Here is a 25706-nt window from a genome sequence, read left to right on the forward strand (position 1 = left end):
AAAACAAAAGATGAACATACACTCAACACGTGGAAACAAATACAAAGAAAATACAAATACGCAATAAGAGAGGCCAAAAGATCATACTATAAAACCAAAATAGGGACAGATTACAAAGACATGAAGAAATTATACCAACTCGTGAACAAACTCCTAGACACCAACTTCGTCACTACCACAAATACAGACATCCCATCTGCAGATAAACTTGCAAAGTACTTCAATGAAAAAATTGTAAACCTATGCAACATGCTACCTCAGAACAACACCGGCATTGAAAACTTACTTAATGAATTGGACCCAACCATTGGAAAATACCCGGCAGATCGGACCTGGTTAAACTTCGCTCTCCTTACCGTTGAAACAGTTACCCAGGCGATTAGTAGGTTTTCCAACACTCACTGTAAACTAGATACCTATCCCAACTACCTAATGAAATCCGCCTCTGACCGCTTCATAGCAGACCTCACATCCCACCTAAATTACATGCTTCAGCAAGGCCTCTTCCCTAAGGAAAATGGCAATATCCTACTCACCCCAATACCAAAAGATACCAAGCAAAAAACAAACGACATCACTAACTACCGTCCAGTAGTATCTATCCCGTTGGTGGTCAAACTGATGGAAAGCATGATAACCAAACAACTTACAGAATCACAGTCAGGCTTTCGTCCTCTCCATAGCACGGAAACAGTATTATTCACTCTTCTAGCCAAATTCAAGCAGGAAATAGCAAAAGGCAAAAACATCCTTCTCCTCCAATTCGACATGTCTAGTGCATTTGACATGGTAAACCATAATATATTAATAAGATTACTAGATAAGTTCGGGATTGGTGGAAACATACTTAACTGCATCAACGACTTCCTAACTACAAGAACATATCAAGTAAAATCAAATTCAAACATATCATCACTGTGGAAAGCAGACTGTGGAGTACCACAAGGATCACCGCTATCACCTATCCTATTCAACTTAATGATGACCCCACTTGCCAAGTCCTTATTCAACCATGGCCTTAATTAAGCCTTTCATATATGCAGACGATGTCACAATATACATTCCTTACAAAACCAAACTGACAGAAATCACCAACGAAATCAAGCTCGGCCTGAGCATCATGGATTCATGGGCAAATGCATTTCAACTAAAACTCAATAAAGAAAAAACTCATGGTCTCATCCTCTCATCCCAACACAGCGCGGACATCCCCACAAATATCAACACCCCAGATCATACCCTTCCTATCTCAGACAGCTTGAAAATCCTCGGTGTTGCAATGGACCATAACGTAACACTAGGGAGCCAAGTGGCATCCACAACAAAGAAAATGTTCCACTTAATGTGGAAACTCAAAAGCGTGAAACAATTATTCCCAAGGGAAACATTTCGCAACCTGATACAATCAATGGTACTAATCTACTTAGATTACTGCAATGGAATTTATGCGGGATGTAAAGAACAAACCTTAAAGAAATTTCAGACCACTGAAAACACGGCAGCTAGGCTTATATTTGTTAAAACGCTATTTGAAAGCGCAAAACCCCTCCGCAAAAAACTACACTGGCTCCCAATCAAAGAACACATCGCCTTCAAAATCTGCACCCTGGTTCACTGAAAATGAACAGCTATTATTAGGAACGTACTACCTGGCAAGCTGGGTCTGGTAAGGCCACAATATTGCCTCAGACCTGAATTTCAGAAAAAAGTCCAAAAATGGTGCTCTGCTCTGTCCTCTCTCCCTAAAATCATCTATGGAGAAGCCCCGAGTTACATGTCAGACTTGATCGACTTACCAATTAGAAATACATCCGAATCAACATGATCTTATCTAAATCTGCACTACCCAAGCTACAAAGGACTTAAATACAAAACAACTTACGCATCTAGTTTTTCCTACATAAGCACACAACTGTGGAACGCATTACCAAAAGCCTTGAAAACGACGTACCGACGTACGACCACCTAAACTTCTGGAAATCACTAAAAACCAACCTGTTTAAAAAGGCATACCCTACCGATCCAAATTAAATGCTTAATCAACCAAACTAAAGCACATAATGGACATAACACAACTCTTCCGTTCTCCAATTCCCTAATGTGGCTGTGCCACATGAACTTGATCTTACCACAACATCACCCTGCATTTGTTCACATCGGAGCCTGCAAAGGCCTCTCCGGTACTATGTAAGCCACACTGAGCCTACAAAATAGGTGGGAAAATGTGGGATACAAATGTAACAAAATAAAAAATAAATAAATTAACACACACTCTTAGTGCCTTAAAGCTGGTCTGTTTTCCATGCCTTCACTCACCTTGCCACCGGGTGACCGGGGCCTGTGGTTGCTGTGGACTGTTTTTTCCCTGTTTCTCAGACATCTTCCAGGTTTCATTCCAGTCCTGATGTTCCAGCACTCCAGTCTTGCCCTGAGGTTTCTGCTGCCAAGCCTCTCCTGTGACATCATTGGTAATTGCCTTGATTAAGCATCTGGGAACTTTCAGGCTTTGCCTTTGCAACAGAGGTCTTCAGATGTGCTGTCGTCTGTGAGTGCTTGTTGCAGTTCTAGCTTTGCTAGTCATTGTCCAGTGTGTCTTTAGCTTCTGTTCCTTACTGCTGTTTCTGCCCTGTGTGTCTTTAGCTTCTGTTCCTTACTGCTGTTTCTGCCCTGTGTGTCGTTAGCTTCTGTTCTCTACTGCTGTATCTGCTGTGTGTCTTTAGCTTCTGTTCCCTACTGCTGTATCTGCTCTGTGTGTCTTTAGCTTCTGTTCCCTGTTGCTGTATCTGCCCTGTGTGTCTTTAGCTTCTGGTCCTTACTGCTGTGTGTCTTTAGCTTCTGTTCGTTACTGCTGTTTCTGCCCTGTGTATCCTTTAGCTTCTGTTCCTTACTGTCTTTAGCTTTAGTTCCCTTTCTACTTGTCCTTTGCCTCTGCCCTACCCTGCTTGTGTCTGCTTTGCTTGAAAGTCCTGAATCCAGTCCAGCCAAGCCAAATCTGTTCCAGCATCTGGTTCCATTTCAGCCAAGCCAAGTCCGTTCCAGCATTGGGTTCCAGTCCGGTCCAGCAAAGTCCGTTCCAGCTTTTGTTTCCAGTCCAGCCAAGCCAAGCTTGTAGTTCCAGTTCAGCCAAGCCAAGTCCGTTCCAGCTTTTAATTCCAGTCCGGCTAAGCCAAGGCTGTTCTCGCAGTTTGGGTGGTTTTCCTGCTGTTGCAGGTCTCTGGCAGCAACCCAAGGGCTCACTAATCTGGATTACCCCCAGTGGCGTGACAGGTGCCCTCTTTGTCAAATTCCTCTCTCCTACATAGTGATATTGAGCCTCTTTCTGTAAGTTATGTGCATGAGAACACTACTTATGTCCCACCCATGCTATGATTATGTGTATGTCCCGTTATGAATATACCATGCAATATAATTGTATATTTACAGAATAGTGGTCAAGTGGTGTATATATGCATAAGTGCACATCTACTTGTGTATATGCTATTCTTTGAGGACGAGCAGGACATCTTCTTCTTACGTGTGAGTGATGTCATTCACAGAGTTCCAGTACAGATACTGCCCAACTTTCTAATGTTTCTAGAAGCCTTTAGCAAGCCTCCACTGTGCATGTATGGGCACTTCCCACCTGCCCGACTTGTGCAGAATCTGCAGTTTCATTTTCTCTGCAGAGCAGTGAAGATGTGTCTTCTGTTGCTGTTGTGCACTGTTTTTCCCTGGGAATTTTCTTGCCTTCCTGCCTCTCTTTTTTCAACTGTGATAGTGTGGGATCCCTTTTTTCTTAGTGTTTTCCCTCTTCAGTTATATTCTTTAGTTTGTTTTGGCCTTTTTTTCAGTTTCTTTGTTTTTCTGCAGCTCACAACTGCTTTAGACCTGTGTTTCCAGCTGGGATTTTCTAAAAAAAAAAAAAAAAACCCCAACCAAACAAACAAAAAACCCCTTCCTAAACCATTTATAATTGAACCATTTGATTTTATTGTGGCTGTTTTTCCGATGATGTCCCAGAAACCTTCTTGTGGGTTTAAGCAGTGCACAGGCTATGTTGACAGTGTCTGTGACTGACCTGTCTGGGGCCTAATCATAAGTTCTTTAATTGTTCTCTTTGTTGTCAAATGCGGAAGAGAACACTGAAAAGCTGAGAGGCCCTGTATCAGAGACATTTTGGCAAGCAGAATATGGTCCATCAACATTGGCATTGAAAGCATCAGTCCCCATGGCTTCAGGAAATGTACTTGACACTGGAGATGCATCAACACCTAGGAGGTTTTCTCCTGCCTCGACATTGGGCGGTTGATAGTGTCCATTCAGGCTGAGCATCCTTGAACCCAACACTGAAGACTTGCAAGGATTCCACTTCATCCTTGTTGGCACAGAAGGACCCTGATGCTGAACATCAAGCAAAAGCAAAGAAGCACTGGCATCAGTCTTCTTTGAAGCATAGTGCCAGGAGCTCCAGGACACTGGTGTCACCAGTACCTAAAAAATGTCGGCAATGGGAAGACTGCTCCATCTCAGTTGAAGCAATGCCGATGCACCAGTGTCCGCGAAGCCAGGACCCCATCTCCAGTTCAGCTCTGACATCATCACAGGCTATCTCCACACTGGCACCGGTCCTGCCTCTACCAATCCCTGTCCTTGATGAGTTACTTCGGGTCATGCTACAGAAAGTGCTGGGGTGCATCCTAAATTGGCATGACACCAAGGCATCAAACATGCCAGCATTGACGATGGTGCTTTTCCATCCCATCTTGGAGACTCATGTCCTGCCATTTGTTGATGCCACTGCCTCTACAGGCATCAGGGCCGGCACCAGCCGATGTGGTGTTCCTTTCCAGCCCATTGGGGAGGAAGCAACCATGGAGTCCAGAAGAGGACCTACATCTTGAGGCTCTTGCTTAGCCTGGCCATGCGTCCAGTGGGTGAGTCAGGCGCAGACTCGGACTTCCCACGAGGAATATTTTACTGAGTCGGAGTTGGACCACTCCCAAGGATCTGAGGTTGAGCCAGAGGACATCTTGGAGGAAAGATCCCTTAACCTACCTTCAGACTCCTTCCTAGCTAATGAAAGGAGAAAGTTTCCCCCAGAGGGGCTCTCCATTAGTTATTTTTTTTTTTAAGGAAATGGAGCCCATTTTGTTTAAGTGGAGGCTGTGGACAAACCCAGGGCTGAGAGGTTAGATGGCCTTGATTATGACTCTCTTCCTAAGTAAGCTGTGACAGTGCCCATTCACAACATAGTAACATAGTAGTAAAATGACCGCAGAAAAAGACCGGCATGGTCCATCCAGTGTGCCCAACAAGATAAACTCATATGTGCTACTTTTTGTGTATACCCTACTTTAATTTGTACCTGTCCTCTTCAGGGCACAGACCGTATAAGTCTGCCCAGCACTATCCGCGCCTCCCAACCACCGGCTCTGCCACCCAATCTCGGCTAAGCTCCTTAGGATCCATTCCTTCTGAACAGGATTCCTTTATGTTTATCCCACGCGTGTTTGAATTCTGTTACCGTTTTAATTTCCACCACCTTCCGCGGGAGGGCATTCCAAGCATCCACTACTCTCTACGTGAAAAAATACTTCCTGACATTTTTCTTGAGTCTGCCCCCCTTCAATCTCATTTCATGTCCTCTCGTTCTACCGCCTTCGCACCTCCGGAAAAGGTTCGTTTGCGGATTAATACTTTTCAAATATTTGAACGTCTGTATCATATCACCCCTGTTTCTCCTTTCTTCCAGAGTATACATGTTCAGGTCACCAAGTCTCTCTTCATACGTCTTGTAACGCAAATCCCTTACCATTCTCGTAGCTTTTCTTTGCACCGCTTCAATTCTTTTTACATCCTTCGCAAGGTACAGCCTCCAAAACTGAACACAATACTCTAGATGGGGCCTCACCAACGACTTATACAGGGGCATCAACACCTCCTTTCTTTTGCTGGTCACACCTCTCTCTATACAGCCTGACAACCTTCTAGCTACGGCCACCGCCTTGTCTCACTGTTTCGTCGCCTTCAGATCCTCAGATACTATCACCCCAAGATCCCTCTCCCTGTCCGTACCTATCAGATTCTCCCCGCCTAACACATACATCTCCCGAGGATTTCAATTCCCTAAGTGCATCACTTTGCATTTCTTCGCATTGAATTTTAATTGCCAAACCTTAGACCATTCTACTAGCTTCCTCAGATCCTTTTTCATGTTTTCTACTCCCTCCCGGGTGTCCACTCTGTTACAGATCTTAGTATCATCCGCAAATAGGCAAACTTTACCTTCTAACCCTTCGGCAATGTCACTCACAAATATATTGAACAGAATCGGTCCCAGCACCGATCCCTGAGGCACACCACTACTCACCTTTCCCTCTTCCGAGCGAATTCCATTCACCACCACCCTCTGGCTTCTGTCCGTGAACCAGTTCCTAATCCAGTTCACCACTTCGGGTCCTATCTTCAGCCCATCCAGTTTATTTAAGAGCCTCCTGTGGGGAACCGTGTCAAAAGCTTTGCTGAAATCTAAGTAGATTACGTCCATAGCTCGTCCCTGATTCAATTCTCCTGTCACCCAATCAAAGAACTCAATGAGATTCGTTTGGCACGATTTCCCTTTGGTAAAACCATGTTGTCTCGGATCTTGCAACTTATTGGCTTCCAGGAAATTCACTATCCTTTCCTTCAGCATCGCTTCCATTACTTTTCCAATAACCGAAATGAGGCTTACCAGCCTGTGATTTCCAGCTTCTTCCCTATCACCACTCTTGTGAAGAGGGACCACCTCCGCCGTTCTCCAATCCCTCGGAACCTCTCCCGTCTGCAAGGATATGTTAAACAAATCTTTAAGAGGACCCACCAGAACCTCTCTGAGCTCCCTCTATATCCTGGGGTGGATCCCATCCGGTCCCATGGCTTTATCCACCTTTAGCTTTTCAAGCTGTTCATACACACTCTCTTCCGTGAACGGTGCTCTATCCACTTCAATCTCATTTGTACTTTTTGCAGTCCATCCTTAAGAATGCACATATTAAGAATTGGGAGATCCCAATGTCTGTGTAGGTTGAACGAAAGAAGGCAGACACTATGTACAAATTCCAGAAGACTCCTGGATATGAGAGACTGTAGCTTCCACACCATTTTATGGTGGTCAAATCTGCTCTCAAAAGAGCCAAGAGAAGATTCTTGTTTTACCCAAAGAGTATGACGTGAGAGATCTGATTGTCCTCTGTACAAAATTTCTTCCAAATCTCCTGTACAGCTGAACCAGCCTTTGGAGATAGAAAGGGCCCATCGTTTTTCCTCTGCCCTTATTTGATAGTCCATATTTCCCCAATCAATGGTTCTGAAATGTTTACAACATGCAATGCTTAAACGCAAATGAGGCAGTCCCTACTCGACAGAGCTTACAATCTAATCAAGACAGACAAGCAGGACAAATAAGAGATTAGTGAACTAGGTATGGTGGGAATGATTAAAATGGACACAAAGACTGAACAAGTGAATAGGTGTTAGGAGTTAAAAGCAGCCTCAAAAAGGTGGGCTTTTAGCCTAGATTTCAATACAGCAAGAAACAGAGCTTAACGTATCAACTCAGGAAGTCCATTCCAGGTATATGGTAAAGCAATATAAAAGGAATGGAGTTTGGAGTTGGCAGTGGATGAGAAAGGTACAGATGTTATAATGCCGTTGTATCGCTCCATGGTGCGACCGCACCTTGAGTATTATGTTCAATTCTGGTCGCCGCATCTCAAGAAAGATATAGTAGAACTGGAAAAGGTGCAGCGAAGGGCAACAAAAATGATAGTGGGGATGGGACGACTTCCCTATGAGGAAAGACTAAGGAGGCTAGGGCTTTTCAGCTTGGAGAAGAGACGGCTGAAGGGAGACATGATAGAGGTATATAAAATAATGAATGGAGTGGAACAGGTGGATGTGAAGCATCTGTTCACGCTTTCCAAAAATACTAGGACTAGGGGGCATGCGATGAAACTACAGTGTAGTATATTTAAAACAAATAGGAGAAAATATTTCTTCACCCAACGCGTAATTAATCTCTGGAATTCGTTGCCGGAGAATGTAGTGAAGGCGGTTAGCTTGGCAGAGTTTAAAAGGGGGTTGGACGGTTTCCTAAAGGACAAGTCCATAGACCGCTACTAAATGGACTTGGGAAAAAATCCACAATTTAGGGAATAACTTGTGTAAAATGTTTGTACGTTTGGGTAGCTTGCCAGGTGTCCTTGACGTGAATTGGCCGCTGTCACGGACAGGGTGCTGGGCTCAATGGACCTTTGGTCTTTTCCCAGTATGGCATTACTAATGTACTTATAAAAGAGATTTACATGATCAAAAACATTCCTGGGGAGGAGTGAAGGGAGAGATAAGATTGGACAGACACTGAGATGCTTCAGAATCTATGCACTTGTAAGTCATTAAGAGGAGTTTGAATTGTATGCGGAAACGGATAGGGAACTAATGAGATATTCCCATGCCTTACAGATTCTTAATGACAAAGCAGTAAACAGAGAAAGGACCTCTATGGGAAAGCCAGTCAAACCAAGGTGAAGTAGAGATTAACACAAAAACCAACCAGTGCAGGGAATGTTGCTTGAAATACTTTATTGAAGGCACCAGACACACTTGACCCAACACGGGTCGTGTTTTGGCAGATATAACCTCCTGCCTCAGGGGTCACCAAAACTCTTGGCAAGACATGATTGGTCTTGTGGCTGATGCAAAAGGTAGCAATCTCAGCAACAGTATCAATGAAGATTTGTCCTGCTCTGGAAGGCAGCGAAATCCAAAAATCCTTACAGTGGCAAGGACGTAAGATTTTAATTTGTCAGACTTTGCCAAATCAACTACCTACAAGCATAAGCAATTCTTGGCTATGCGACTGGATCTGAAAAAGCTAAAGGCCCAATATGGCCTTTTCTACCCAGCCAGGATCCGCATCACTTTAAATAACATCACAAAAGCTTCGATGAACTGAAGGACTTAAAAGATCATCTTCAACAAGAGGGCTACACTGTAATGGATACGCAGGACTCTTCGGCAAAGGGATGAGCCCCTATTTGATTATACTGCAGCTTCACCCCTGTCTTAATGCCACAGCCTGCTTTGATAACACAGTTTACTTTAGCCACTGCCATTTGTAAGCCTCACAGTCTGTTGTTCACAATGCTAACTTTTGTTGCAAATGACCACATACCATCCCTGAAAGCATCCTGCCCTCTGATTGGGACACTGACTTATTTGAAGCACTATTCTTTAAACAGCGCCCAACTCGGAGCACAATTTATAGAATAGCGCTTAGTGTTCATTTTTTCTGGCATTTTATTTAGTATTTGGTCCTATATGTGTAAAATTATGGTAATCAGACCTACAATCCCATCCACTTCCTCGAGAGTTGATGATAAGTTTTAAAACTAACTGAGAAATCTACAGTGACTGCTGCGCATGGGATGTGTATACTCAGCATTTTAAAATAGGAGCTTTTGGAGAGCTGTTCCATCCTGGTACCATCCTGTGCAATTAATGTTGCTGTCCTTGGAGAACATCTTTTACAGGTAAGCAGCTTTGATTTATTTCACCTGACCTATTGCATGCCCCTTGTAAAGATGGATTGGAAGGATTGAAAAGGATAAGACCATTCTTCCCAAGATCCGTCTTTCGCAGCCTAGTGCAATCCCTCGTACTCAGCTACCTGGACTACTGCAACTCACTATACACAGGTTGCAAAGAGCATACACTGAGGAAACTTCAAACAGCCCAAAATACGGCAGCCAGACACATCTTTGGAAAGCCAAAATATGAAAATGCAAAACCATTATGAGAGAAACTGCACTGGCTTCCACTCAAGGAACGCGTCACTTTTAAAGTATGCACATTAGTTCACAAAATCATCCACGGCGAAGCCCCAGCCTACATGTCTGAGCTAATAGACTTACCACCCAGAAACGCCAAAAGATCATCCCGAACCTTCCTCAACCTCCACTTCCCCAATTGCAAGGGCTTGAAATACAAGACGCTACACGCGTCAACCTTTTCTCACATGAGCACGCAGTTTTGGAATACACTGCCGCGCAACTTAAGAACAATCCACGAGCAAGCTTCCTTCTGCTGATCATTGAAGACCCATCTTTTTGAAAAAAATTTACGGAAAGAGCCAACACACATAAAATCCACACTTACTGTTTAGTAATGCACTATAAATCCACTTCTGACCTCTCATCCCCCGTAATCCACTTCTGAACTCTCATCCCCCGTAATCCCACATCACTCCTACCTTTACTCATAGAAATATGTATACTATATGTCTTTATGCCTTAATATTGCCCTTCAAGCTCCCATTGTCTCCTTCCAATGTTCAATGTTTGTGTTCCATTGTTGCACTCCTTAACGACACTTCGATTGTCTCGCATAATTCTGCACAATGTAATCCATAACCAATCTGTAACAAATTGTACTTCCATCATTCATTTCTTATTGTAAGCCACACTGAACCCGCAAAAAGGTGGGAAAATGTGGGATACAAATGCAATAAATAAATAAATAAATAGTCTTACTTCTGTTTTGGATGTAGTTTAGTGACTATGGGATTCAGAAATCTAACAGGGATGTATCGAATGAACAATGAAGAGGAAAATCTCTCTGTATGTTTCTACTGAGTTCTGTTGTCTCCTATTATAATGTGACTATTGCTGTTCTAGATTCACAAGAGCATTTTTGAACTGAAACAAAGTTCTGATTGATTCTATCATTTGTTTTTATTAAGTCATAGAAATAGTATCCTCATCAGTTTAAAATATTTGTTTATGTCGTAGACTTGGATTTAAAAGCACCAGTAAAATTGCTTGGGAACAATTTTTAAAGAGATGTCAGAATCCTGGGTTATTAGAAAATGATCAAACAGTCTCCATAAAATCAAACCACAGGTATGTAGAATTTATTTTCATTTTCATCTAAAAGTGACTCAGGATTGTATGTTAATTGTTTTTCTTTATTATTTTATCTTTATGTGACATTTTCATTACAAAACCAGAGTAACAATTCTCAGCCATAAAAATCATTGTTTGAACAAAGATCCCTTCCCCACTCCCCATCTAAACTTAGCAGCTCCCAGACATCTAGGTGTCTAACCTATTAACTACCACCTGTACTATGGCATTTGTAGCCCAAGTAACAAAAGGTTGTCACATCATTTTAAATCTTTCTAATGTATCATGCTTCATTGTAATTAGTAAAGAAACATTCCGAAATCTTCTAAAAAGAGTAATTCTTCTAGGAATAAGTGGCATCTTTCAGTTTCTGATACGTGTATACCACAAAAAAGGATTTGAGAGAGTATCACTACTGTATAACTGCTAATATTTTTCTCATATATTGGCACCAAAGTATTTTTCTATAGGTATGACTATGGGTCTGTGAAGTGCATTGCAGAATATTTTAGCTGTAAAGTTCATTCTCTGAGGACAAGCAGGCTGCTTGTTCTCACATGTGGGTCGGCGTCCATGGCGGCCCAGGAAACAGAGCAAAAATAAAAACGTTTTGCCACAGCCTTCTGGCGCGCGAACTGCACACACCACGCATGCGTGGAAACTTCCCGCCCATCGCGTGAGCATTCCCACTCAGTTTTTTCTTGTCCGCGGTGGAGAGAAAGCGTACTTCGGTTCGTCTCTTTGTTTTTTGGCCCAGGAAGAGTCGACGATTTGCGTCATTTCTTTAAAAAAAAAAAACAAAAACAAAAAAAACCTTTTACCTTCCTGTATTTTTTCTTAGTTTCTTTTTCGAAGCGGCTGTGTTTTAGGCCGCTCGGTTGGGTCTTACCTCTTTTTCTTTTGTGCCTTTCTTTTTTTCAAAGGCACAATCGTGTCTTTTGATTTCGCCAAAGTCGTTTTTTCTTCCATGTCATCAAAGACACCCAGCGGTTTCAAACGTTGTACTCGGTGCAACCGGACCATCTCGGATACTGATACCCACGCTTGGTGTATCCAGTGCCTTAGGCTCGACCATAGCCCAGCCACTTGCAGTCTGTGTCTTCGAGAAGCCCAACAAGAGAAGCTTTTTGGGGCTCAGTCCGGTCCTTCGACGCCAATATCGACATCAGTACCAAGGTCGGCAGCATCGACATCGATAGACGCATCGACGTCGGGAGCGAAGGTAATAGCTGCGGAACGACCAACTCGTGCTGGGAGCAGTGAGGCATCAAGTGGGTTTCCACCTGTCTCGAGGCCTCATGCAGGCCCCCCGGGACTGACCCTCATCGGACCCGGCTCCGAGGAGACGTGAGGATTCCATGTCTTCCTCATCGGTACCGAGGAGTCTTGATGACGGTCGTCGAGTGAAGGCGAAGAAGCACCGTCATCATTCTCCTTCGACACACGGTGCTGGGAGCTCCAGGGCGTTGAGGGATTCGGCACCCGAGAAGCGTCGGCGCCAAGAGGATTGCTCTCCCTCTATTCAGGAGGTGCCTATTCGTCGGCCTAGCAGCCCGGTACCTGCTCCTGAGCCTCGACAGATTCTGCCACCAGCCCCTGTACCGACCCCGCAGCCTTGTCCGATGACGGCTCTCGACGAGCGCATCGGGGCCATGCTTCCAGAGCTTTTGGAAGGGTTGCTGTGCCAGTCTGATTCGGTGTTGGGGGTGCTTGCGCCTTCTGTACCGTCTGCTGCAGTGGCATGTGGCCCTTCGCCTGTGGTGAGGTCCCCGACCTTAGTGCCGCCTGCTGCATCAGTGTTGGATGCCACCCAGGTTGACTCTCCTTCAACGTCAGTGGTGGAAGCTTCACTGGAGTCCAGGCGGGCATCGACTTCAACACCGCCATCGAGGACGTCGTTCCTCGGTGTCGAGGCAGGCTCAGTTTCAGACTGTTCTGAGGGATGTCTTGTCCGATACTGAAGATGAGTGTTCATGGGAGGAAGAGGAGGATCCCAGGTACTTTTCTTCTGACAAGTCCTATGGGATTCCTTCTGAACCTTCCCCTCCACTAGAAATGAGACTTTCTCCACCGGAGTGTCTATCTTTCACCTCCTTTGTCTGGGAAATGGCTGCGGCTATTCCCTTCCCTATGAAGGTTGAGGATGAACCCAGGGCTGAAATGCTCGAGGTCCTGGATTATCCTTTTCCGCCTAGAGAGGCTGTAATGGCTCCTTTGCATAACGTACTGAAGGAAGTCCTTATGCGAAACTAGTCGTTCCCTCTGTCTAATCCCATAATCCCGAAAAAGGCTGAATCCCAATATCGGATCCACGGGGAGCCTGGATTGATGAGGTCTCAGCTACCTCACAATTCCATGATGGTGGACTCTGCTCTCAAAAGAGTAAAGAGTACTATGGACTATGCCTCGGCGCCCCCAGGCAGAGAATCTAGAACCTTGGACTCTTTTGGGAGGAAGGCGTGTCAGGCCGCTATGCTCGCTGCCAAAATCCAACCATACCAGCTCTTCACAAGCATCCACTTGCGGAACTCGATGAGGCAACTGTCTAGCTTGGTTGATGCACTCCCTCAGAGCAGGCCGAGCCTTTTCGCCAGGTGTTCAGGCAGCAGAAGGCGTGTCGAAAATTCTTGGCCAGGGGTACGTTCGACACTTTTGATGTAGCATCTAGGATCGCTGCCCAAGGTATAGTGATGCGCACACTCTCATGGCTGCGTGTCTCTGACCTGGATCATTCGGTCCAGCAGCGGATGGCGGATGTTCCTTGCTGGGGGGATAACCTTTTTGGTGAGAAAGTAGACGATCTAGTTGACCAGCTCAAGAAGCATAATGATGCGGTGGATTCTCTCTCCCGCCAGGTGTCTTCTGCTACTACCTCCTCATCTAGGAGGTTTTTTGGAGGGAAGAGGGGTGCTCCCTATTCCTATGCTAGGCGTACGTACACTCCTGCTTCTTGGCAGCCTGCCCAGGCTCAGTCCCAATGCGCTCGTTCTCGTCAACAGCGTGCGCCTAAGGCCACTGTGGCTCCCCAGCAAAAGCGAGGAACGGGGTTTTGACTGGCTCCAGTTAAGCATAGCCTCAGTAAACGTGTCCGTACCGGACGACTTGCCGGTTGGGGGGAGGTTGATGTTTTTTCACCAAAGGTGGCTTCTTTTAACCTCCGACCGGCGGGTTCTTCAAATTGTCTGGTTAGGATACACCCTCATTCTGGAATCCAAGCCTCCAAACCGCCCACCGGGAGCTCAGTCCTACAGCTCCCAGCACAGGCAGGTACGTGCAGAGGAACTCTCCGTCCTTCTACAGGCCCAAGCGGTCGAACCTGTTCCACCAGGGGAAGAAGGGCTGGGATTCTATTCCAGGTACTTGCTTGTGCCAAAGAAAACAGGGGGGATGCGTCCCATCCTAGACCTAAGGGCCCTGAACAAATTTCTAGTCCGAGAAAAGTTCAGGATGGTTTCCCTGGGCACCCTTATTCCCATGATTCAGGAAAACGATTGGCTATGCTCTCTGGACTTTAAGGATGCTTACACACACATCTCGATACTTCCAACTCACAGGAAGTATCTTCGATTTTTTTTTGTTTGTTACATTTGTACCCCGCACTTTCCCACTCATGGCAGGCTCAATGCAGCTTACATATTGTATACAGGTACTTATTTGTACCTGGGGCAATGGAGGGTTAAGTGACTTGCCCAGAGTCACAAGGAGCTGCCTGTGCCTGAAGTGGGAATCGAACTCAGTTCCTCAGTTCCCCAGGACCAAAGTCCACCACCCTAACCACTAGGCCACTCCTCCACTAGGAACACAGCACTTTCAGTACCGTGTACTGCCTTTTGCCCTGGCGTCTGTGCCCAGAGTGTTTACCCAATGCCTAGCTGTAGTAGCACCGTCGCTACACAGACTGGGAGTGCATGTGTTTTCTTATCTCGACGATTAGCGGGTGAAGAGCACCTTGAAGGAGAGTGCTCTGGAGTCCATGGGAATGACTATTCGGGTGCTAGAGCTACTGGGGTTCGTCATAAATTATCCCAAGTCCCATCTCACCCCAGTCCAAAAATTGGAATTCATTGGAGCCCTGTTGAACACTCAGACAGCTCGAGCTTATCTTCCCGAGGCAAGGGCGGACAACCTTCTGTCCCTGGTGTCCATGGTTCGAGCATCTCAGCAGGTCATGGCTCGGCAGATGTTGAGACTTCTGGGGCACATGGCCTCCACAGTTCATGTAACGCCCATGGCACGTCTACATATGAGATCAGCTTCCCAGTGGATTCAAGCTACGGGAGATCTAGAGAATGTAGTCCAACTGTCCACCAGCTTTCGGAATTCTCTTCAGTGGTGGACGATTCGATCCAATTTGACCGTGGGGTGACCATTCCAAGTTCCTCAGCCCAAAAAGTGCTGACAATGGATACATTTCTCCTGGGGTTGGGAGCTCATGTAGATGGGCTCCACACTCAGGGAGCCTGGTCCTTTCAGGAAAAAGGTCTGCAAATCAACCTCCTGGAATTAAGAGCAATCTGGAATGCTCTAAAGTCTTTCAGAGATTGGCTGTCCAACAAAGTAATCTTAATTCAGACAGACAATCAGGTTGCCATGTACTACACCAACAAGCAGGGGGGCACCGGATCTCGCCCTGTGTGTCAGGAAGCCGTCCAGATGTGGCTTTGGGCACGCCGTCACGGCATGTTTCTCAAGCCACTTATCTGGCAGGCATAAACAACAGTCTGGCCGACAGGCTGAGCAGGATAATGCAACCTCACGAGTGGTCACTGAACATGGGCGTAGTCCGCAAGATCTTCCGAGCATGGGGCACCCCCTCAGTGGATCTTTTTGCCACTCAGATCAACCACAAGGTCCCTGAGTTCTGTTCCAGGCTTCAGGCCCACGACAGACTAGCATCAGATGCCTTTCTCCTACATTGGGGGACAGACCTTCTGTATGCGTATTCTCCCATACCTCTTATAGGGAAGACTTTGCTGAAACTTAAGCGAGACTGCAGAACCATGATCCTGATTGCAACCTTCTGGCCGCGTCAGATCTGATTCTCTCTTCTTCTGGAGTTGTCCTCCGAAGAACCATGGAGATTGGACTGTTTTCCAACCCTCATCACTCAGAATGAAGGGTCGCTTCTACATCCCAACCTCCAGTCTCTGGCTCTCATGGCCTGGATGTTGAGAGCTTAGAATTCGCCTCCTTCTGTCTTTCAGAGGGTGTCTCCCAAGTCTTGCTTGCTTCCAGGAAAGACTCCACGAAGAGGTGTTACTCTTTCAAATGGAGGAGGTTTGCTGTCTTGTGTGATATAAGACCCTAGATCCTCTCTCTTGTCCTAAACAGACCCTGCTTGAATATCTTCTACACTTATCAGAGTCTGGTCTCAAGACCAACTCTGTAAGGGTCCACCTTTGTGCAATTAGTTCTTATCATCAGCATGTAGAGGGTAAGCCTATCTCTAGACCGCTTTTAGTTGTTCGCTTCATGAGAGGTTTGCTTTTGTCAAAGCCCCCTGTGAAACCTGCACCAGTGTCATGGGATCTCAATGTTGTTCTCACCCAGCTGATGGAAGCTCCTTTTAAGCCACTGAATTCCTGTCATCTGAAGTACTTGACCTGGAAGGTCGTTTTCTTGGTAGCTGTTACTTCAGCTCGTAGAGTCAGTGAGCTTCAGGCCTTGGTAGTGCATGCACCTTATATCAAGTTTCATCACAACAGAGTAGTCCTCCGCACGCACCCTAAGTTCCTGCCAAAGGTGGTATCGGAGTTCCATCTTAACCAGTCAGTTGTCTTGCCAACATTCTTTCCCCGTCCTCATACCTGCCCTGGCTAAAGCAGTTTGCACACTTTGGACTGCAAGAGAGCATTGGCCTTTTACATGGCGCGGACGAAGCCCTTTAGACAGTCCGCCTAGTTGCTTGTTTCTTTTAATCCCAACAGGAGGGGATTCGCCATCGGAAAATGCACAATCTGCAATTGGCTAGCAGATTGCATTTCATTCACTTACGCCCAAGCTGGCAGATGTCACGGCTCATAATGTTAGAGCCATGGCTGCATCAGTGGCTCATTTGAAGTCAGCCTCCATTAAAGAGATTTGCAAGGCTGCGATGTGGTCATCAGTCCACACATTAACATCTCACTACTGCCTTCAGCAGGATACCCGACGCAACAGTTGGTTTGGGCAGTCGGTGCTGCAGAATCTATTCGGGGTTTAGAATCCAACTCCACCCTTCTAGGCCCATTTATGTTCTGTTCCAGGCTGCACTCTCACTTAGTTGTCTTTCTTTTTAGGTCAATTCATGTTATGTCCTCGCCGTTGCGAGGCCCAATTGACCAATGTTCTTTGTTTTGAGTGACCCTGGGGGCTAGGTATACCCCATATGTGATAATATCAGCCTGCTTGTCCTCAGAGAAAATAAAGATACATACCTGTAGCAGGTATTCTCCAAGGACAGCAGGCTGAATATTATCACAAGCCATCCTCCTCCCCTTTGGAGTTGTTCCTGTTATATATATTTGCTTTCTATCAAACTGAGATTGCACGTTCGCGTCGCGTGCGGGAAGTCACTTGCGCGTGCGTGGTGTGTTGGTCCCTTGTGATGCTACGTTCTAGAAGTCTCTTTGATTTTTTTGCTTTGCAAGTGCTCTGGTCTCCTGGGCTGTTGAGGACAACGACCCATACGTGATAATATTCAACCTGCTGTCCTCGGAGAATACCTGCTACAGGTATGCATTTTCTCCGAGAACAATCAAACAATAAAAAAAACTTCTCAATCAGATAATAAGTGGAGTGGAGGAGTGGCCTAGTGGTTAGAGCACTAGTCTTGCAATCCAGAGGTGGCTGGTTCAAATCCCGCTGCTGCTCCTTGTGATCTTGGGCAAGTCACTTAACCCTCCATTGCCTCATTTACAGACTTAGATTGTGAGCCCTCCCAGGACAGAGACATATCCAGAGTACCTGAATGTAACTCACCTTGAGCTACTACTGAAAAAGATGTGAGCAATAATCTAATAAAATAAAGAACTAATCTTTCAGTTTCTGACCTACTCACACTGAACCACTGCTATTAGTTCTGCAACCATATGTATAAGGCCCAGTTCAAGAAAGGGCACTCAGAGAGGTGTCAGCATAAGAACATAAGAGTAGCCATACTGGGTCAGACCAATGCTCCATCTAGCTCAGTATTCTGTTATCTGAACAGTGACCAAGCCAGGTCACAAGTACCTGGCAGAAACCCAAATCGTGGCAACACTCCATACTATAAAATCCCAGGGCATACCCAAAGTTGAGTGCTAAAACAGTGCATGTATCTCATAAAAGTTGTGCAGCAGGGCAGGACCATTATAGGATGCAAGCACAAATATTGGTACCTGATTGCACTGCTGCACCCAGTTTTCTGGGGCCAATTTTTCCAGCGCCCAGTTTTCCGTGCTTGAGTTCATGCATGTGTTGACATAGCCACATACGTGATGAGGTCAGGCACAGGGGGACAGTGCAGAAAATGGCATTCATTAGTTGTCTGTCAAATTTTATAGAGGCAAACACCCTGCTTCTAGCAAAATTAATTATGTCATGCATCTCAAAGCTGTTTAAAACCAAGGGGCACAAGAGGAGCCACCTGGGATACTGGAGAGCAAGGCAGAAGCGGCAGAAGCAATTCAGTGCAAAAGCATCTTTCTCTAGGGAGGTCAGTGCAAGCAGAGGGGTGTACAGTACAGAGGAAGGTTCCAGATGGCATATGACAGCAAACATACAGGAAGAGAGTGAGAGAGCTCAAAACCTCCGCAAAAGGCAGATGCAACCTCAGTACAAGAAAGTACTGGCCAGACCTTTGTTAGTACTAGCCCAGGGTTGGTTACAATGAGCTATGTGAGGCATTTCCCTGTCCCTGGAGGGCTCACAAGCTAATTTTGTACCTGAGGCAATGGAAGGTGAAATTAATAGCCCTGAGGCAATGGAAGGTGAAATTAATAGCCCAAGATTACAGGGAGCAGTAGTGGGATTTTAACCCTGATTGTCAAGTTCTGTGCTCTACCCATTAGGCTGCTCCTCCACGTTGCAGTAGAGAGCTGCATGGGGGTGGGGATAACAGGATTCCCACAGGTACTGCGGGAATCTCGGGATCCCCTCCATGTCTGCGGAGATCCCGCGGGGATGGACCCCAAGCGCAGGGTGCCCTCCCGGAACATACTTCAAGGTACCCTGGTGGTCTTGTGGCTTTTTCAGGGCAGGAAGGTGTCCATCGTGTAGAATTCTGAGGATCTGCGCCCATCTTCCACACCAGGATTTTCACCTGGCTTGTTTATATATAAGCACATAAGTATATAAGTGCTGCCATACTGGGATAGACCAAAGGTTCATGAAGCCCAACATTCTGTTTCCAGGTTACACATACCTGGCAAGATCCCAAAAGAGTACAATACATTTTATGCTGCTTATCCTAGAAATAAGCAGTGGATTCTTCTAAGTCCATCTTAATAATGGCTTATGGATTTTTCTTTTAGGAAGCTATACAAACCTTTTTAAAACCCCACTAAGTTAATTGTTTTCACCACATTCTCTGGCAATGAATTTCAGAGTTTAATTACACGTTGATTGAAGAACTATTTTCTCCTATTTGTTTTAAATTTACTACTTTGTAGCTTCATTGCATGCCCCTTAGTCCTAGTATTTTGGGAAAGAGTAAACAAGCGATTCACTTCTACCTGTTCTACTCCACTCATTATTTTATAGACCTCTATCATATCTCCCCTCAGCCGTCCTTTATCATTTTCATTGCCCTTCTCTGTACCTTTTCTAATTCCACTATATATTTTTTAAGATACAATGACCAGAATTGCACACAGTTTCGAGGTGTGGTCATACAAAGGCATTGTACTGTCTTCTTTTTTGTTTTCCTAATAATACCTAATATTCTATTTGCTTTCAAAGCCGCAGCACACTGAGCAGAGGGTTTCAATGTATCATCAATGATGACACCTAGATGCTTTCCTGGTCGGTAACTCCTAATGTGGAGCCTTGCATCTTGTAACTGTAGTTCGGGTTCCTCTTTCCCAAGTGCATCACTTTGCACTTGCTCACATTAAACAACATTTGCTATTTGAATGCCTAGTCTCCCAGTCTCGTAAGGTCCTCTTGTAATTTTTCACAATCTTTTTGTGATTTAACAACTTTGAATAACTTTGTCTCATCAGCAAATTTAAATACCTCATTAGTTACTCCCATCTCTAGATCATTTATAAATATGTTAAAAAGCAGCAATCCCAACACAGATCCCAGGGGAATCCCACTATCTGCCCTTCTCTATTGAGAATACTGACCATCTAACCCTTTTTCTCTGTTTCCTATCTTTTAACCAGTTTTTAATGCACAATAGAACACTAACTTCTATCTCATGACTCTCAAATATTCTCTGGAGTCTTTCATGAGTTACTTTATCAAACGCTTTTTGAAAATCCAGATACACAATATCGACTGGCTCACCTTTAGCCACATCTTTGTTCACCCCTTCAAAGAAATGTAATAGATTGGTGAGGCAAGATTTCCCTTCACCAAATCCATGTTGGATTTGTCTCATTAACCTATGCTTTTGAATATGCTCTGTAATTTTGTTATTTATAATAGCCTCTACCATTTTGCCCAGCAACAATGTCAGGCTAACCATCTATAATATCCCAGATCACCTCTGGAACCTTTTTTAAAAATTGGTGTTACATTGGCCACCCTCCAATCTTCCGGTACCATGCTTGATTTTAAAGATAAATTACATATTACTAACAATAGTTCTGCAAGTTCATTTTTGAATTCTATCATTACTCTGGGATGAATAGCATCCGGTCCAGGAGATTGCTAGTCTTCAATTTGTCAGATTGCCCCATTACATCCTCCAGGTTTATAGAGATTTCATTCAGTTTCTCTGACTCGTCAGCTTTGAATACCATCTCTGGCTCCAGTATCTCTCCCAAATCTTCCTCGGTGAACACCGATGCATATAATCTCTCCGCTACTGCTTTGTCTTCCCTGATTGCCCTTTTTACCCCTCGGTCATCTAGCGATCCAACTGATTCTTTTGATAGCTTCTTGTTGTTAATATACCTATAAAGTTTTTTACTATATGTTTTTGCTTCCATTGCAATCTTTTTTTCAAAGTCCCTCTTTGCCTTCCTTATCAGCGCTTTGCATTTGACTTGATATTCCTTATGCTCTAATAGCTTCCCTGACTTCATTTTTTAACCATGCTGGCCGTCATTTAGTTTTCCTTCCTCCTTTTTTAATATACAGAATATATTTGGCATGGGCTTCCAGGATGGTATTTTTGAACGGCATTCATGTCTGATGTAAATTTTTGACCTTCACAGTTGCTCCTTTAAGTTTTTTTTCACCGTTCTTCTCATTTATCATAGTTTCCTTTTTGAAAGTTAAATGCTAACGTACTGGATTTCCTAACTGTACTTACTCCAAAACAGATATCAAATCTGTTCATATTAAAATTACTATTTTCAAGTGGCCCCAGCACCATTACCTCCTGCACCAGATCATGTGCTCCACTAAGGAGTAGGTCTAGATTTTTTCCTTCTCATGTTGGCTCCTGTGCCAGCTGCTCCATAAAGCAGTCCTTGATTTCGTCATGGAATTTTACCTCCCTAGCATGTCCTGATGTTACGTTTACCTAGTCAATATTGGGGTAATTGAAATCAACAACACACAAACAATTCTACCTCGTTCACAATTAGTTTGGGGGCAACTATGGAGGGCACACCATAAAAAAGTGGAGAAAAAAAGACTTCAGAAAAATCGGATCCACCTCGTTCTTAAAGGACACACCTTAGATATAATGAGGGAACCGTTACAATCGTGTCTTCACAAAAAAAAACTCCACATTAACTTTCATATGAGCACTGCCATGTGCCACCACAAACATTGTAGGAGACTCAAAAACTCACTTATCCAAGCTTGGAAAATGTACTTAGCTCATTATAGTGATGTCTTTCCGCCATTCATAATCCAATCCAGGTACAAATGCTGTACTTTTTCAAAATTCCTCAAATCCCGACAGGGAAGCCCTGTTTCGCTATATCGTAGCTGCCTCAGGGGAATATTTTCTTGCTTTATAATCCAAGCACTTTAAATCACTCTCCGTCTCCAAATCACCCTGGAACAAAAAATGGCTGACTGCTTCATTTTTCTCTTTACACGTATATATACTCAGCGTCTGACTCATTATATCTAAGGTGTGTCCTTTAAGAACGAGGTGGATCCGATTTTTCTGAAGTCTTTTTTTCTCCACTTTTTTATAGTGTGCCCGCCATAGTTGCCCCCAAACTAATTGTGTACGAGGTAGAATTGTTTGTGTGTTGTTGATATTTTATTCTACCCATTCCGGGTAATTGAAATCACCCATTATTATTGTGTTGCCCAGTTTGTTAGCATCCCTAATTTTCTTTAACATTTCTACATTCGTCTGTTCATCCTGGCCAGGCAGACGGTAGTACACTCCTATCACTATCCTTTTCCCCTTTACACATGTAATTTGTCCATAGGGATTCCAAGACGTTTTTTGTTTCCTGCAGAATTTTCAATCTATTTGATTCAAGGCCCTCCTTAACATACAATGCTAGCCCTCCACCAATTCGTTCCACCCTATCACTATGATATAATTTGTACCCTGGTACGACAGTGTCCCACTGGTTATCCTCCTTCCACCAGGTCTCAGAGATTCCTATTATATCTAATTTTTCATTTAGTTCAATATATTCTAACTCTCCAATCATATTTCGTAGGCTTCTGGCATTCGCATATAGACATTTCAAACTATGTTTGTTGTTCCTATTTACATCATGTTCAGTACTTGACAGTATTAATTTGCAATCTTTTGTCTGATTTTTATTTTTATTTAAGGACACCTGATGTACTATGGTCTCTTTTGCAACCTCACTATCGGGATACCCTATTTTCCCTGTTTTGTTGATAATCTTTGAAAGACACCTTATTCCGAACCATGCGCTTTTAAAGACTAAACTAGGTCCTGCAGTGACTGCTAGAGGCAATCTGTTAATAAAGGTTGCCTCTCTACATTTAATATTGAACCACATCATCCAGTGATCATTGGATGGTAGATGATCACCCATAATAACATCAGAAATAATTCTCCCCATTTGTAAGCACTAATTCCAGTATGGTCCTATCATGTTTGCGTTCCATTACCAACTGCTGGAACAGTTTTTCTTGTAGAGAATCCAGGATCTCCTACTTCTAGAAGACCCCGCAAAAGGGTTACCACAATCAACATCTGGCATATTAAGTTAACCTATTAGTAGTATACTCCCTTTTCATAACTATATTTTGAATGTCTTCAATTAAATCTCAGTGTATTACTTCTGTCTGTGAAGGAGGCCTCTGTATCACACCAGTGTAAATAACATTTTTCATTCCCTCTTTCTAGATTGACCCAGAGTGCCTATCCCTTACCCTGTAAGTCTGCAGTTCTGTCACTTTAATATTATCTTTAACATATATTGCCACTCCTCTTCCTCCTTTTCTTACCCAGTTTTTCCTGAACAGATTATAGCCTGTTATAACCTGTATCTTGGTTATGGCTGTCTGTGAATCACGTGTCTGTGACCTCCAGTAAATCCAAATCAGCCTTATTTCTCATACATCATGCATTAGTATACACTGCTTTCTAGGTGTTGCCCCTTTTTTCCATGTGTATAAATGGATTTATTGTAACAGGATTTAATGTTTCACTTTTGTAGTCTGCAAAAACCTGAGGGAACAGTACAGTTTAGGGGGTGAAAAACATTTGTGCAGGAAAGAAGAGCAGGACTTGGATGTGATCATATGTGATGATCTTAAGGTGGCCAGACAGGTTGAAAAGGCAACAGCGGAAGCTAGAAGGTTGCTTGGGTGGATAGGGAGAGGATTGGAAAAAGGAGGTGATGATGCCCCTATATAAGATTGTGGTGAGACCTCATTTAGAATATTGTGTACGATTCAAGAGACTGCATCTTCAAAAACATATAAACAGGATGGAGTCGTTCAGAGGGCGGCTATTAAAATGGGCAGTGGTCTTCATCATAAAGTGTATGGGGACAGACTTAAAGATCTCAATATGTATCCTTTGGAAGAAAGGCAAGAGAGGGGAGATATGATAGAGACATTTAAATACTTTTGCAGCATAAATACACAAGAGGTAGGTCTCTTTTAATTGAAAGGAAGCTGTGGAATGAGGGGTCATAGGATGAAGGTGAAAGGAGATAGACTCAGGAGTAACCTGAGGTAAACTTCTTCATGGAAAGGGTGGTGAATTCATGTAACAGCTTCCCGGTGGAAGTGGTGGAGATGAAAACAGTATATGAATTTAAGAGAGCTTGGGACAAGTATGTAGGATCTCTAAGGGAGTGATAGGGAGAATTTTGTACGTGTTTACAGAAGAGCGCCTAGCTGTTCTGCCAGTCATTTACATATAAACGATTAGAATATTGGCGTTTACAAGTGTTCTTGCAGCCTATCTTTAAGTGGCTCCTTACAGAATTACCATGTAAGTAAATGCAAATATGCACGTATTTGATAGGTAGGCATACACATGTATGAAATCTGGGTGGAGTATGAGTGGGACTGTCACTTATGCACATAACTTATAGATTACTATAAAGTTTGTACATATGTATATCTGGCAGTTAGGCTCATGTACTTATACCAGCTCTGAGATGTGCATAACCGGTGTGTAAATGTTAGCACCTGTTTTATGGAATTATGCCCTTACAGGGTAGTTCTGTTAGGCGCCAGCATTTATGTGCATGGTGCCTAAGTGCTAGTCTGCAAAATATCCACTTAAATTATAAGTACATATTTGCAATGGGGGCGTATATATAGAGAACGCCTGGGTGGGATGTAGGTGGGCCCTTTAAGTTGCATTATGGGGCAAATAATGCTGATTACTACTCTAATGCAGCTTGATAATTTCTTTATTTAATAGGCTGGGAATAGGTGTCTATCACGCTTATTTTCGAAAGAGAAGGACGCCCATCTTTCGACACAAATCGGGAGATGGGCGTCCTTCTTCTCACAAGGTCGTCCATATAGGCATAATCGAAAGCAGATTTTTTGACAGCCTCGACTGCTTTCCGTCACGGGGACGACCAAAGTTCACGGGGGCGTGTCAACAGGATAGCAAAGGCAGGACTGGGGTGTGATTAGGAGATGGTCGTCCTCGGCCAATAATAGAAAAAAGAAGGGCGTCCCTGACGAGCACTTGGCCGACTTTACTTGGTCCATTTTTTTTCATGACCAAGCCTCAAAAAATGTGCCCCAACTGAGCAGATGACCACCGGAGGGAATCGGGGATGACCTCCCCTTACTCCCCCAGTGGTCACTAACCCCCTCCCAACATAAAAAACAAGTTTAAAAATACTTTTTTGCCAGCCTCAAATGCCATACTCAGGTCCATCGCAGCAGTATACAGGTCCCTGGAGCAGTTGAAATAACCCTCAATGTGCATAACTCAAATCAATGTTCGGTAAAATGTTATTGCAGCTTAGTAAGTAATTTGAAGCCCAAGCATAAATTGGTGTCTAATGGCACCATTTTACATTTTTTTTTTAAATTATTTTATTTATAAGTTTTAACAAATTATTATAAGAACACTTGTAATGGAAAAAATGGAAGAAATTATACATCATTTTCATAGGAAATTCAAAGTCTAAAGAAATTACTTTATCTCGTCCATTTCAAGTCCACCATTTGAGAGGAAAAACAAGGTAAAATTCCAGGAAAATTTATTCTCATTAATACATA

General features: G+C 44.0%; 1 protein-coding gene across 1 annotated transcript in view; it reads left to right on the top strand.

The window, feature by feature from the left end:
- Positions 1-25706, top strand: part of EFCAB6 (EF-hand calcium binding domain 6) — a 1149121-nt gene that overhangs the window by 387449 nt on the left and 735966 nt on the right. Inside the window, exon 10 of the mRNA XM_030215418.1 lies at positions 10809-10919. Within this exon, the coding sequence (XP_030071278.1) occupies positions 10809-10919 (111 nt within the window). The remainder of the gene's footprint in view (positions 1-10808; positions 10920-25706) is intronic.

Source organism: Microcaecilia unicolor, chromosome 9 (genome assembly GCF_901765095.1).
Source record: "Microcaecilia unicolor chromosome 9, aMicUni1.1, whole genome shotgun sequence".
Taxonomy (NCBI): Eukaryota; Metazoa; Chordata; class Amphibia; order Gymnophiona; family Siphonopidae; genus Microcaecilia; species Microcaecilia unicolor.